This window comes from Falco rusticolus, chromosome 13 (assembly GCF_015220075.1).
Source record: "Falco rusticolus isolate bFalRus1 chromosome 13, bFalRus1.pri, whole genome shotgun sequence".
NCBI lineage: Eukaryota > Metazoa > Chordata > Aves > Falconiformes > Falconidae > Falco > Falco rusticolus.
Genome location: NC_051199.1, coordinates 5906916 through 5920968, shown reverse-complemented (window position 1 = coordinate 5920968; position 14053 = coordinate 5906916). Strand labels below are relative to the sequence as shown.

Below are 14053 nucleotides of genomic sequence, written 5' to 3'. Positions count from 1 at the left end.
CGGGGCGGGGCCCGCGCAGGCGGACAGCGGCGAGGGGGCGGGGCGGGGCCGGCGGCCTCCCCGGGCGGGGGTCCCGCACCTGCTGCCGCGGGCAGGTGCCGGCGCGGCGGGGGCGGCGGCGCGGCGGGGCTCGGGGGGGGGGGGGCGGGGATGCGGGGCCGTGGGGCCTCCCTCAGCGCGGCGGTGGCGGCGGGCGGCCGCCTCCCCTCAGCCCCGCGGTGAGCGACACCGAGAGGCTCCTGTGGGGGTATATTCATATATTGGCCGAGTCCTGACTTACTGGGTGGAACAACCGCATTGTTATTAGTCATAAAATTTGAGAAAGACGTTTCGAGACGGAAGATGTTCAGTGAAAGGCTGACAGTTCGCCAAAAAACCAACGAAGAGGCGAGGCCTGGGCTGAGGGAGGCGTGAGGTGCCAGCAGCCCGCCCGGGGGGACGGCGGCCCCCCGCCCACACAAGGCTGCTGAAGGGAGTTCCTGCCCTGATCTGACTAAAAATAGGCTTCAGGAAAATCTCGTACCGTACTTACTGCTTGCCGTGTCTCATAGTCCCTCAAATCTGAGGTAAACCTGCCCAAATCTGCGTAGTTAATACTGCAGCGGGGGTTCGGGTTTGGCCGGGCTGTAGCACCTGCCTGCGGCAGCCCCGCGGCCCATGCAGCGAGCTGCTAACCGGCAGAAATTAACATCCCGCTCAGAGGTGTACTTGCAGCTCATTTATGAGGCCACTAATTAGCAAGTGTATGCTGAATGTTCAAGGCTTAGCCCTTGAATTCCTTTATTTATTTATTTATTTATATTTCAGGACCACTACTACAACAGCTTTCCGACTTCTTACAAAGCAACAAACGTGAACTACAGCAAATCGATGGAGACTCTTGTACTCGCATTTGTATCATGCTCATCAGGAAAAGTATGTATGTAATGTAGTTCAATTTTATTTTCTTCCTCCTGCTATATGGAAAGAGGAAGAAAAGGCTGCTGTTGAAATATTGCTACCAGTTGACTACATTTAAGACACACCTTAAGGTGGGCTTCTAGTCCCTCAAAAATACTTCCATTGCTTTGCAGTCTGTGGATTCCGTCTCAGGCAACTTCCAGAAAAGTAAACTTCTGCAAGCATTGAACTTGGGTTGTAACTTACTTTTGGCACCACAGCAAGAGCCACTTGGTTGCTGTAAATAAGCCTGGCTGCAGTGTAGAACTGCAGCAGACACTGTTGGCTTGCCAAGTTTTATTTCGTGTTAGAAGGTATTTGAAAACCACAACATATCCCAATAGTACTGACATACACTCCCTCATCTCTGTGGGGGCAGGTTCAAAACTATTGAAACTAGTGCAGCTACTTCAGTCTTCTGCATCTCAAAACTGCAAAAAAACCCCATAAAGGATGTATCAGTATTATCGTGTCCATTTAAGTAGATTATATTAGAATGCAGAATTTCTGGCACTATTTCTACGAAAAGCTTCTTTTACACTTCTGTGTCAGAGACACAGAGTATATTGAGTTATCAGGGCCCCAGTGCCTTGGTCTTTATTTTTTGTGTATCCAGAACACCCCATGTCTGAATACATCACCAGGAATAGACTTGTGATATAGATTAGATCAACATGGGCTACAGTGCAAAGCTATGGAAGCTGTATTTGATTGCCACAATACCTACAAGAAATGTTTTTGGGAAGGTGGCAGGACTAGGATTACATGAAGGACAAGTTCCAAGTCTGAGATCCAGAATGCATGTTATAGGGAAGAGGAACACAGGAGTACAGATTAGTGTTCCACTAAAGATGGATTAATCTGTAAAAAAAAAAAAAAGGGTATTAAACCAAATGCTTTCTTCCTATCAGTTCAGCTGCAGGTGTACCTCTCCATCACAGTCTGAACCCTTACTCTGCCATCTGCAAGTGGAACCTTGAGACAGGCAAGTTCTAATTTTAAAATAAACTTTCTATAGGACTCCTTCCAACCTGTGTTGTTGCCAGTCACCTCCCTAGCATTGTTACCTTTTCCAGATCTCCCATGCTGGTTTTGTCTTCCAAGTCTGCTCATCACAACACCCAGGACTAACCAGTATTTCACATCCCACCCCCTGGCTGTATCATTTTTCTCTTTTAAGTTTACTCTTCTGCACGGCCTCCAGCTTGCCTTTATTCACATCAATACTAAGTTCCATGAGGAGGACAGAAAGATGACCAGGGAAAACACCTAGACTGGGAGAGAGAAGGATGGACTGACTGACAGATATGGAGACTGCAAAGCGGCAGAACTGAAGTGAAATGAACCAGAAAAAACAGGAAGGAGTTTCCTCCTTGCACCACCAAGCCCCACCCTGGAACTTCTCATAACCTAAATAAAACACAGCGAACTATTGAAAAGGCAAATGTTTATTAGGTACACTGAACTTTAAAAAACTTTTGTAGAATTATGCAAGAAATAGATTTAAATATAACAGGTGTTATTGCAATTGTGCTACATTACAAAATCACTTTTCTACTGTCAGCACAATCCGAAGACCTTAATGTTATATGCGAGATAATGTAACATTGAGTCTGGCACACTGTAAGTGGTCTGCACTTTATTTGTTCAAATGTCATTTGTGCTGCACCAGGTTTTTCTTGAAGACAAGATGAGCTCTTCACGCAACTATGCCTTTTATGTTTCTGTAAATAAAGGAACTGGCAAGGAATAACATGAACTGCTGTTTTCCTCAGCAAAAAAGGAAAATCAAAACATGATTTCAAGTGAAGATAAAATATCATAGGAGTAACAGTTCAGGAGGTAAACTCTCTTTCCACAGCCAAATAGCTCCTACAATCCGACTCCAAATTGCTACAGGTGCTCCAAAAGGAGAATGACTCATAGGTCCAGCATTTACACAGATGAAGTTAGTAATAGTACATTACATTCAAGTCTCTTGATTTGCTTATTGCCATGCTGCACCATATCACTGCTTCATATTATGTATATTGAACAAGAGGTTCATGACTGACAAGTCAGAGCATTCAGAAATATTGCAGAAGCTATTGACTAAAACACAAGACTGTACATGTTATGGACAAGAAGTCAAAGACTGAACTCAAATCCTTCGTCACCAAGGAGTGCTGGAAACAAAACATAGGAGAAAACCAAGTACCAATTTCCCTAGATTAAATCTGCCATAGCACTGCAATAATGGAAGCATTCTAGGCATATTCTAAACAAGAGGTTTAACTATTCTAATTAATGAATGGCAAGATTTGTTTCTCTTAGAAGCGCATCAACAGTCTAGACAGCAAGACCGATCCTAATAACGATAAACTGGGAGAAGTAATCCAAGCTCTTTTTCACAATAGATAAAAATATAGGTAAATTCAAGGCACAGGCATTTTCAGAATTAACACACATTTTCTTTGGAACTAATAATACAAAGTAAGCCATAATTACATGCTGTACACAGGGGCTCTTATGTGCATTACTTGTAACAGCACTACCAGAAAATGATCACAAAATTACTCACACGCGCAGATGTGCGCACAATAAACATGAGCATAGACTGGAGCACTACATTAGGAAAAAAAAAAGAGAAATGTTCCTGTAAATAAGAGTTCTTAGTAACGTTATCAGGATGATACACTTTGAGTAACATGAACTTATGTGTAACATTAGTTATGGAAGACTGCTGACGCAAGGCCAGCATGCAGAGAACCTGTGATTCACACATCTGGTTTGGGGTTGGCAGGAGGCTGCTTACTGTTTTGTGGCAATGTGCATAGCACTGACACAATCATCATAAACTGACAGTCAGATCCATTTTTATTAATGCCACCTGAAATAATTCAACACTGAGAAAACTTGCGCGCTGGATGTATTTAAAAAGAAATTACTGCTTGGCCCCCAACCAGACAGCAAACGTCTGCTTAAAAATCTCATCTAATCTTGTAGACTCCTTTTCTATGTTGCTCAGGTTTTTTTTAACCAGGCACAACAAACCATTTCATTTGTGCTTTCTTGTGTGCACAAGACTACATTCAGATGAAAATACTCATTTTGCCTCACAGTGATCAAGTCTTGTGAGTTTCTTAACGCTCTTGAATTGGCTTTTGCCATCTTCAATGGTAGAAAAAGCCCCACATATGCTTGCCCGGATGGGCAATTCCGAAATACAAATCTTTGGCTTTCTTGAACGCTGCCACTAGAAGACTGTGACCATATAGGCATCTTTATCACTCAGCTCAGTTCACCAAGTTGACAAATGCGAAATATTTTTACCAGCTGAGTTTCAACACCTGGAATTGGAAACTTATGAGCATCCAGAACATCTTGGTTTAGGCGAGCCCAGCCAAACACACAAACCCCAAAGGCAGTGTGTTTCCTCCTGGTATCTCTCACCTTGCACCAATGAGTTTCTCTCATCTCTCTCTTTGGAGCTGGACTAAGTTCACAGCTCTGCCTAGCTGCCAGGGGTGACTGTTCCAGCACACCACCGTGCCTTGGGCTGAAGGGGAACATGAAATCACAGGGAGTGGGATTGCTTCTTGTTTTGTCCTTGCAGTTCAAATAAAACAAAAGCATGCTAAATTGAGTAACTATCTAAGATAATGTGGTAAACTCAACTATTTTGAGGAAGAAGCTGGAGCAGTCAGCAGTGTCCTTACTCTGAAGCACAAGCGACCAAAGCTTCCTCTGAACTGCTGTCAAGGTGAGCACCTCCTCTCCCTGCATCGTCAGCCTCTCTCAAAAATGTGCAGTATTAAAAATACCATTTAAAAAGCTTGACTAAATTATGATAAGGTTTCATATCAACATAATCTGCATTAAAGACACCTGTGCTTCAGAGAATAGGAACAAAAGCAATCTTTGATGAGAACTGCATTGGTGCCAATTAAAATAAGAAAGTAACTACAACTCTGGACCCTTGGTGCCAAAAGCAGAAAGCACAGTGCCCAATCCTCAAAATGCATACCAGGCACATAGTGTAACAGGAATCATCTGATGGTAAAAATGGAAGAGATTCCACAAAATATGCCTACTTAAGCATTACCAAGAAGGGAGCCTACAGGCGAAACAATGATTACCAGGCAAAGTTACATGCTCGATGGCTGCAAAATAAGGGAATGCATGGTATGTCTAAAAGCGGCAGGCTATGAGCTCTGCTGTAATGCAGGACTGATGTTACCTATTCAGAACCTTCTCGAAGTCAGGCTGCAAAAAGCATTGACTTTCTTTTCAATTAACATCATATTGCTAAGAACAGAAGGATGTAATTCATGAAGTGGACATTAAAATTGAGAGGAAAACATTTACCCTTATTTAAGACTGAAATACTTGATTTCTCTAATTATCTATTTAGTGGGGTGAAACATTAGACAACTCTTAAAATTTTTTTTTTTAGGTGTGACTTGAGATACTTGAGCCCTCTTGCCATGTATGGTTAGACTGAAGTTACATCTTTGTGCAGAGGTACCAAACCTATTATGATGTTTTTTTCCATCATAAAAAAACATTTATGATAGAAATCTTTTGATTATACTAGATGACATAGTTTTCTCTCCTGAGACAAAAAGACCCCAGCTTGCTGCTCAAGCCCATAAACTAGAAGCAGCCAGATTGCACATAAACTACAAGCGTAATAGTGAGAGTTTAAATCTTTGAACTCATCTATACCTAAGTGAAATGCATCGGAGAACAGGTGGCTCAGCAGTGCTACTTCCAAATTAATGCATCCTTCTAGAAAAACGGTAAGTTTTCGTTAAGCCAAAGTCGAATTGTTCTTTTCTAGTACATCTAAAAATAATTTTCTAACAGAGCAGGCCATAAGTGCAAATTATTTACAGTTAACAAACAAAAAGAATTTCACTGCTTGTTTTAGGGAAATCATTGCATGAGTAACTGCCATTTTAGCAATGCTCCACACATGTAACTGTTCAGCATTGAATATAGGTTCTCAAGAATTGTAAGCAGAAGTTTTCTTCTACATCTACATTTCTGCATTTGCTGGTTCATTAAACACTGTCATTTTCAAAATAATAGGTAACAGTACATACATTGTTAAGAAAAGACAACTAAACTATAAAATGAATTTTCAAAACCACAGAAAGCAGTATCTTGTTATTTACAGAGTAGTGCAGTATTATGAACAGGTTAAAAGATATCTATACATAAACAACATTGTTCTACAGAATAAAGAATGTTTAAAACCAGTTTAGCATGACAATCAACATTAGAAGTCTCAATACAAGCAAGAAGGAAATCAAAGGAAAGGAGAACGTTTTTCAAATTGCACCTCTAATTAAGTGCTCCTATCATTTTTTACATTTTCATTTACAATGATGGCACTAGTTACATACAGTGTTAGTATACAGTATCAGTTACTGGGCAATTATCATTGCTATCAATGGACCTTATTCACAGGTACTGAAATTACCTTTTTAAAGTAACACTTGGTGAGCAGAAACACAAGGAACTTAGAAAAGGATTAATTTATCTGACTCATTTGTCTTACGTTACCAAGGGACTTAATCTTTTTTAGGGCAATGTGAATGTACATGCTCAGGGACCAACTTCCTAATTACATCACTGATACACAGAAATTTGTATTTTATCAGTATTTTTAACATATACAAAGCAGTGTTTGGTATTCAGTCAGAACCTGAAATTTGTGTCCTTTCCTGAGGTTACAAGTTAATGCATCACAAAGTGCAGCTCCCAGTGCTCTTTAAAAGTCATGACCATATCTTATGGAAAATGCTGACTCCCAGTTTGGCATGGCTTCACTGAGGGTCAGAATTTCCATCTCATAAAGAAATACTCTGGGAAAACAGATGAAGAAAGTCCAGCGGAACAATGTTCCAGAGATGGTGCTTGTTTTCACCCTCCTGAGCAAGCATGGAGACCAGAAGCCTGAGGCCAGGGCTGTCTCTGCAGGGGCCTTATGTTTTGGGTTTTTTTTTCCCCTGCCCTGGCACTGACCAACTTCCTTACTGGCTGCTGTCCTCAGAATTCCTTTGAAGGGCAGTTCCTGAGGTTTTTGGCGATTAACAGGAAATTGGTACACAGACAATCCTATTCATTCTCCAACTCTCAAGTGCTACTTCAGTTTTTACGAACTTGTGCCTCAACTATGCAACTGTGTACTGGAAATAAAGAGTTCTAGTACAGAAATCTAGGAAGGACTTAAAAAAAAATACGTTTACTTAAAAAAGGGGGGGAAAAAAAAAAAAGATGAGGGGACAGGACAATAAAATACAGGCCCCTTCTAGGCTTCAAAACTATCCAGAACATGTTATGTGGGAGTTACCTCATATGGCTACATGGATAGGTCCACAGTTTTTTTTCTGGTGATAGGAAGGAACTTTCCAGAACTACTTTATCTGTGGCCAAGCAGCTTATACAGTAGTTTAACTGTGCTAAAGTAAGTGATTGTCTGAAGAAAAGCCAAGAAATACTTGGCAGGTACCCTGCCATCTCTGCAGACAAGATATCTGAAAGACCAATTTATAAGCTGTAAGCTGCAACCCAAGTCCCCACCTCTATCATCAGGTAATTTATCATGGGATTCAGAAAAGCAGAAGAATCCAGAATTCATCATCCCTTATTTCTTGAACAGTTTAGAGATACTTTGCAGCGAGCAAAGAGTGAACCCAGTAATTTTCAGACTTCAGCCATACTATTGAAAAAGTTAAAAACTAGGATCCAAAATTTGCTTCACACCCTGACGGGTCTATGCAGTGTGATGTAAATTAAAAAAATACTAAGCTTTGCAGTCCACTCAAATGCATTAGTCTGCCTTCTTCCCATGTGGTCTGCAGGGCAGCTGAGATCCAGCTTTAAAGAAGTGAGATAGTATGAGTGCGTACACGTGGCACTTGGGGACATGGTTCAGTGGTGGACTTGGCAGTGTGAGGTTTACCGTTGCACTCTACGATCTTAAAGGTCTTTCCCAACCCAATGATTCTATGATTCTACGCCTACAGCCCAGTGGTCACTAGTTTTCCATGTCACGGAGCCTTGTACTTCTGATGAACATTCAGCAACACTATGAATAAGGTCCATAGTGTTAAGGCACACAATCGTCACTGCAGCGTGTCGCAGTGGCTCACTGAACAACCAGTTTCTCCTTCAGAAAAAAAGCATTCCTCAGATTCTAGTATTTGTCCTATGCAGTTTGGGTTTTTTGGTTGGTTTTTGTTTGTTTGGGTGGCTTTGTTTTTGTTTTTTTTTTTAAATTCCAAACCATGCATAATCCAACATAAAATCTACTTGGTTAAGCCAAGCAATCTGCTTGTAAGAATGCTGTGCATATGAATTATATAAGTTTTTTTTAATTTTAGTTTGTTATCCTAGATGATTCTCTGGAATTTACTTGCCTATGTATTTTTCCAATTAGCAGAACCTGAAACACCTTGCAGATACCGCTTCTTAGGACACAGGCACAAATGCCTGTGAAGGCACTTTCTCCTAAAAGCTTCCAAGAATTTAATTACTAATCACATACAGGAAAAACTTGCTGAACACCAGTACAATGTACTACTACTGCTCTTGTATCAGAGCCCACAGCAGATACAACTGAACTCTGGTTACTGGATAGATTTGTAGACTTGTTTTGTAAGTTAAATTAACCCTTTTTCTAAAGGCACAGGATATAATTTTCGTATGACACTTAGGCAGGGAAAGGGCATTTTCCCATTTCAGGAATCTTTAAAAAGCCTGTCTTGCAGCAGACCACTGGATTCATTCATGCCATCATCTTCTTTTTTCAAGAAAATTACAGTTTAAAGCCTTTTTCATTAAATCTATGAATCGTCACACAGCCATGATATGATACTGGCCTGGGCATGGCTGCTACTCCTGTGATAATGCCCGTTGCAGGGTCATAACAAAGAATAGTGTCTGTGGCTTCACCATTTTCTCGTCTTCCACCAAGGATATAGATTTTTCCGTTACACACAGACATGCCACAATTCTCCTGTTTCAAAATACACAAAGGAATACATGATTAATGAAAAAACAAGACCTCAAATCCTGCTTGTCTACCCCAGTGCAGGAGGAGAGCATTGTGACTACCGTTTGTTAACAGACTGGCCTATACTCTCCTGAAAGGGCCAATGCAGAAAGCACAATAGTTGGGGAAAGCAGCAGCACAATCCTACGGAAAAATCCTACAGAAAGAACTACTTCAGGTCTAAGCCTTCAGTACGCAGCTCAGACAAGGCATACAATGGAATACAACAGAATACAGCCGAACACTGTACTTACCATTTAAACATCTGAGATAAGGAAAGGAGGAGAGAACAAAGGTTTTCAGAAGAGGGACCACAGTAGGTACTATTAGTGCAAAAAAATGCGAACAAGGAGAAGCACCTTAGAGGAGTAATAGATTAGGAAGAGGGATTTAAACAGGGGAGAGGAAAAAAGCCATGACTAAGAAAAGAATGCATCAGAAAAAGAATCCTATGTCTTACTTGAAACAAAAAGAGATAGCATTTTATTTCTTCCTTAAAAGCGGGCATGAAAAAAAAATCAGTTAAATAGAGAACACAGATCAAAACAAAGGAATAGAGAGAAGGCCAGGAAAAAGAAGAACAAATTTATGTTAAGGTAGATAAGGTAGAGTATGTGATTGGTGCTTTAAAACATAAGGGAAAATTAACTGGTATACATGCACTTTACTACTGAGGGGATACATTTTTGAATTCTGCTCAGTGTTCCATACACGGAAGTGATACAGCTCGTGCTGCTGAAGTCGACACTTTCTGTGACAAATTAGTTTTTTTCACACTGTAAAAACCTCCTTCAATATTTTTTGTCACATTGAAAGGCTTTAATCAATTATAAAGGAAGTTACTATCTTCAGTCTAAATTAAAACATGTAGCGTAACTTGACAGAGATCAATTCCAACACAATTAAAACATCGTCCATTATACTGTTACATTGTTCTCCAACAGTAACTGCTCTCAAAAAAAAGTCTGGACTGGCTAACTGACACCCAACTGAAAAGCCACTGGGTTAGAAACTTCCTCTTCTGTGAGGTTTTGAACTATGCAGATGAAGTAGTAAAGCAAATATGGAATCAGAGATGCAGTTTTAACAGGATACTCATTTCATGCCAAGATATTAATGAAAAAAACTCAAAACCTTTCAGATGTCTAGAGGCTTTTTTAGTGTTAATTACCTGTCTGCTGAATGTATTCTGTACATGCATCCAGTAGTCCTCAACTGGATCATAGCAGTATATTGCTTTGGTAAGCCCACCAGCAACGTAGATCAGGTTGTTTAAAGACACTGCTGTAATACATCTTTTTGCGATAGGGATAGTTGCACGGAGCAACCAAGAATTAGTATCAGGATCGTAAGACTGAACCTGGAAACAAATACATGCATTTCAGTTTAAAAACCTCACCGAAATTATAACCTGGCACACCCACCCAGGTTATACATGAAGAGCCCAAGCAGCAATACCTGGTGGGCAATACCTCACCAAGAAAACAGAAGTCAATATAAACACTGGTCCATGTATCAGTAACATCTACATATGCACTATATTCAACATGATTTTCCTAACACGCAGGTTTAAGAATTCACAGAACTTATGAACAAACTCCCCGGTAACTGTGTACTACTGAGTTAACGTTCTCTACTCTGTATTTTTTGTATTATAATAATTCCGTATTCCATTCAGCAAAACAATTAAAACAGATCTCTGTACGACCTCGTTTTAAACCAGCAGTACTGTTTACCATGGATAGAAGATGCAATCAAATACAATTAACTGACCTTGTCAGAACATGTGTTGTCATCAGGACCACCCCCAATCACAAACAGTTTGCCAACACAGCTGGTGACTGCAGGAGAACTCACAGCTTCTTTAAGGGGAGCCACCTCTGTCCATCGATTAGAAAACGAATCATAACACTCTACGCTGCTGAGGCGGTTTTGCCCATCATATCCTCCAACAACATATACCTATGCAAAGTGGTGAAAACTATCATCATTTCATTTCTAGAATGGTTATTACATTTAAATATGAAATTAAATTAAAGCTGCAATAATTCTAATTGGCTAAGTTTGTAAAGGGATACTTTCCTCAAATGTGTAATTTATATACAGGAGGAGAAGCATATGGTCTACAAATAATAGGTAGAGACTCCCTGGAGAGTTCCATTCAGTCACATGTGGAATGACACTGCAAACACACTTCCAAAGCATAGTATTATTAATAGTGAGCTAGAAACTTCCTGTTTGAATGGCATTTGTTAAAAAAGGCACTTCTCTGCATTTCTCTTTTTCTACAGATTACATTCAGCAACGGCAGCAGCAAAAGTCCATATGAATTTACCTTTGCTTTTCTGTGTTTTGCTTTTTTCCTACTTGCTTACAGAAATTTTTCTTCCTCACAGTTTGTAAGCTTTGCTTTACTTTCCTGTTGCTTCTCTTGTATCTAAGCAGCAGAGTTCATTATTATTTTATCTACCTTCTTCCCTCTGTTTGCTCCAGCTGCAAGCCTCACCTCTTAAGAAGTCCATTAATGGAATCCCCACAAGCACTTGATCCCAACTACTAGTTTTATGTTAAGGCATATAAACAAAACTTCCCATTTCCCCACAGCATACATCTGGTTAGATGTAATATAAAATATAAGTATAAAAACAAAAGAGCACAGAGCTGTCACTCAGAGCAGTACCAGTTTCTGTTAATAACTGCATAAACTTATTCTGACAGCACCTTTGAAGTACACACAAATTCAGATGCTTCTTTGCTTCCCAAAGAGTTGCTTCTTGGAGATAAGAAAAAACACCGCCACCGCCCCCCCCCCCCAGACCTGAGGGGTAACATGATTTCATGTCCACAGGTAGCAGCTGACTGATAACAGATTAATTGTTTAGAACATTCTTTTATTTGAAACTATGTATTTTTAAAATTATTTGATAGGAAATACAAAGTAATACTAAACATGCATGTATGACTTCTCCACTCTTTTCTTACATATAGCAAACATCTCCACTATAAAAAGATTACAAATATACTTCTCTTACTTTACCAAGAAGAACAGCCATTTTATGACGCCATCTGCCTTTATTTAAGGAGGCAACTCTGATCCAAATGTTAAGTTGCGAGTTGTAAATCCAAACATCCCGACTATTGATTCTTCCACCTTTAAAAACAAAAATATTCCAATTTGAATAAATTCCTTACTGGACGAGAAACGTTAACTATTAACAGGCCCCTCTACATGGGCAATGACAACTTTGTATCTTCTTTAGGTGAAATACAGATCTATCTACATTTATACATTAGACTGAGAAAAGTCGGTTTCAATGGATTTCAAACATGAAAACATACAGTAAGTTTATGTGTGTCTTTCCCAGTAACACTGCTGAGATCGCACTAGATTATTTCTTGAGATTGGAATTAATTTTAATGGCTTTTGGTCATGCTCTTCAGATTTCCTTTAGTGTCCCTACCTGGATGAGACTCTAAATCTTAGCCATTTATGTGTCTCATGGCACATCCCTACCCCTAGCTGTTCCTCTGTTTGGTTCATGCATACATCTCCTTCATTTTACATTCTGTTCAAATGACCCAGGTACTACCCACCTGCAGAGACAACTTCTTTGGTTAAGCTAACACAGGGGGCCTGGTGTCTAAACCATCAGCTGTACCCTGTAATTTACCCTTGCTAAAAGAATTGTGAATGAAAGGTGTTAGAAACCGTACAGCTATTGCTTATTTCACTGTAAATGACTGGCATAAATGAATCCCCAACTTGGGTGCTCAAAGGAATTTGTTCCCATTTTACATTCTCACGATGAGAAGCAGCTTTAACTGTTTTTCTTTAGAGTCTAGGCACAGATAGAATGATAGGACAGAAGCGTGTCACCAGCAACGTGTCAGCACCGCAGTGCTCCTAGGCAACTCGTCTTTTTAAACAGCACACAGCACGCTTTGGAGCGGAGAAAGTGGTGCTGGGAAAAGACTGCTTGGGATTTTTTGCTTGTAATTTTTCCAACTGTTGCTGCAAACAGGCCACAACTATACTTTAAAGCGGCATACTTTATGAGCATGAGCTAGTCTCTTAAAATACAACCAATATTTGTTGCAGATTGATACCCCCAAAAAAAGATGATTAATACCAAACAAAAATCCCAGAAAACACTTTTCTCTAAGATTAGTTTGGGGCTGGTGTTCACCATTTACATCAGAAAGTGAAAATGACTTTCAGTTGAGGTTCTGGAAGTTCACAGTATAAAGATCTGCCACACTATGCTGAAAAAAAGAAAAAAGCAACAAACAAAACCCAGAAACATCCCACCACCAAACCCCACCAAAACAAAGAAAAGGAAGAAGTCTTAAATTTTTTTAGGATTATTCACCTGAAACAAGAATATCATTCCGTAGAGCACACACTGCATACTCAGACTTGGTAAACTCCGGAAGTTTGGCCAGTGACTTCCACTCTCCTGTTACAGGATCATAGCACTCAGTGTATGGCAAATTAAACCCTCCAACTCGTTCACAGCCTCCAACAACAACTATCACCTCAGAATAACCAGTTGATCTAAAAAAGTGAACACAGAAAACTAAGATGTAGAAGATATTTATCAGTACATGGAGGCCAAACAACACTGTTTTCGAAACTGTGTAAAAATCAGAAAATTTAGTATGTAGCATTAACTTATAGAGCAAAGAGAAAAAATAGAAAGGAAGAAAGTAATTTAGCAAATTTTCACTGTTTCCAGCTGCCTCATTACACTGCAGGTTATCACACCAACAGGCGTCCCGTGTAAATGAAATTGCACTGCATAACGTTCTATGTAAAAACCAAATAATTAAAGAAAAAATACAGAAAGCTTTTACACTATAATACTTTTCCTTTGACTATGTAATGTAGAGATATCAGAAATACAGTTCAAGCAAGGCCTGAGACAATGAGATGAGCAGTTTGCTTCACAGTGAAACCAGTCCCTGTGTCCCCCACCAAATTTCACAAAATTCACAGTACTTTACAGTGCTTAAATATTCAAAAAGTTTGGAATGTTTTAGGTTATTTCCAGCAAAAAAAAGCTGAGGGCA

General features: G+C 39.9%; 1 protein-coding gene and 1 long non-coding RNA gene across 6 annotated transcripts in view; one reads left to right on the top strand and one right to left on the bottom strand.

Annotated features, from left to right (window-relative positions):
* Positions 1-163: 163 nt before the first annotated feature.
* Positions 164-5483, top strand: LOC119156476. The gene is made up of 3 exons (XR_005107155.1): positions 164-566; positions 808-915; positions 1851-5483. It is a non-coding gene; the product is annotated as an uncharacterized LOC119156476 (long non-coding RNA).
* KLHL24 (kelch like family member 24) overlaps positions 2370-14053 on the bottom strand; it is a 29983-nt gene continuing 18299 nt past the window's right edge. For all 5 annotated transcript variants that reach the window (XM_037406222.1, XM_037406220.1, XM_037406223.1 and 2 more), the window contains 5 exons: positions 13354-13538; positions 12016-12134; positions 10757-10945; positions 10155-10343; positions 2370-8947 (listed from right to left, as the gene is read on the bottom strand). In XM_037406222.1, coding sequence (XP_037262119.1) covers positions 8747-8947; positions 10155-10343; positions 10757-10945; positions 12016-12134; positions 13354-13538 — 883 coding nt within the window. In that variant the 3' untranslated portion in view covers positions 2370-8746. The remainder of the gene's footprint in view (positions 8948-10154; positions 10344-10756; positions 10946-12015; positions 12135-13353; positions 13539-14053) is intronic.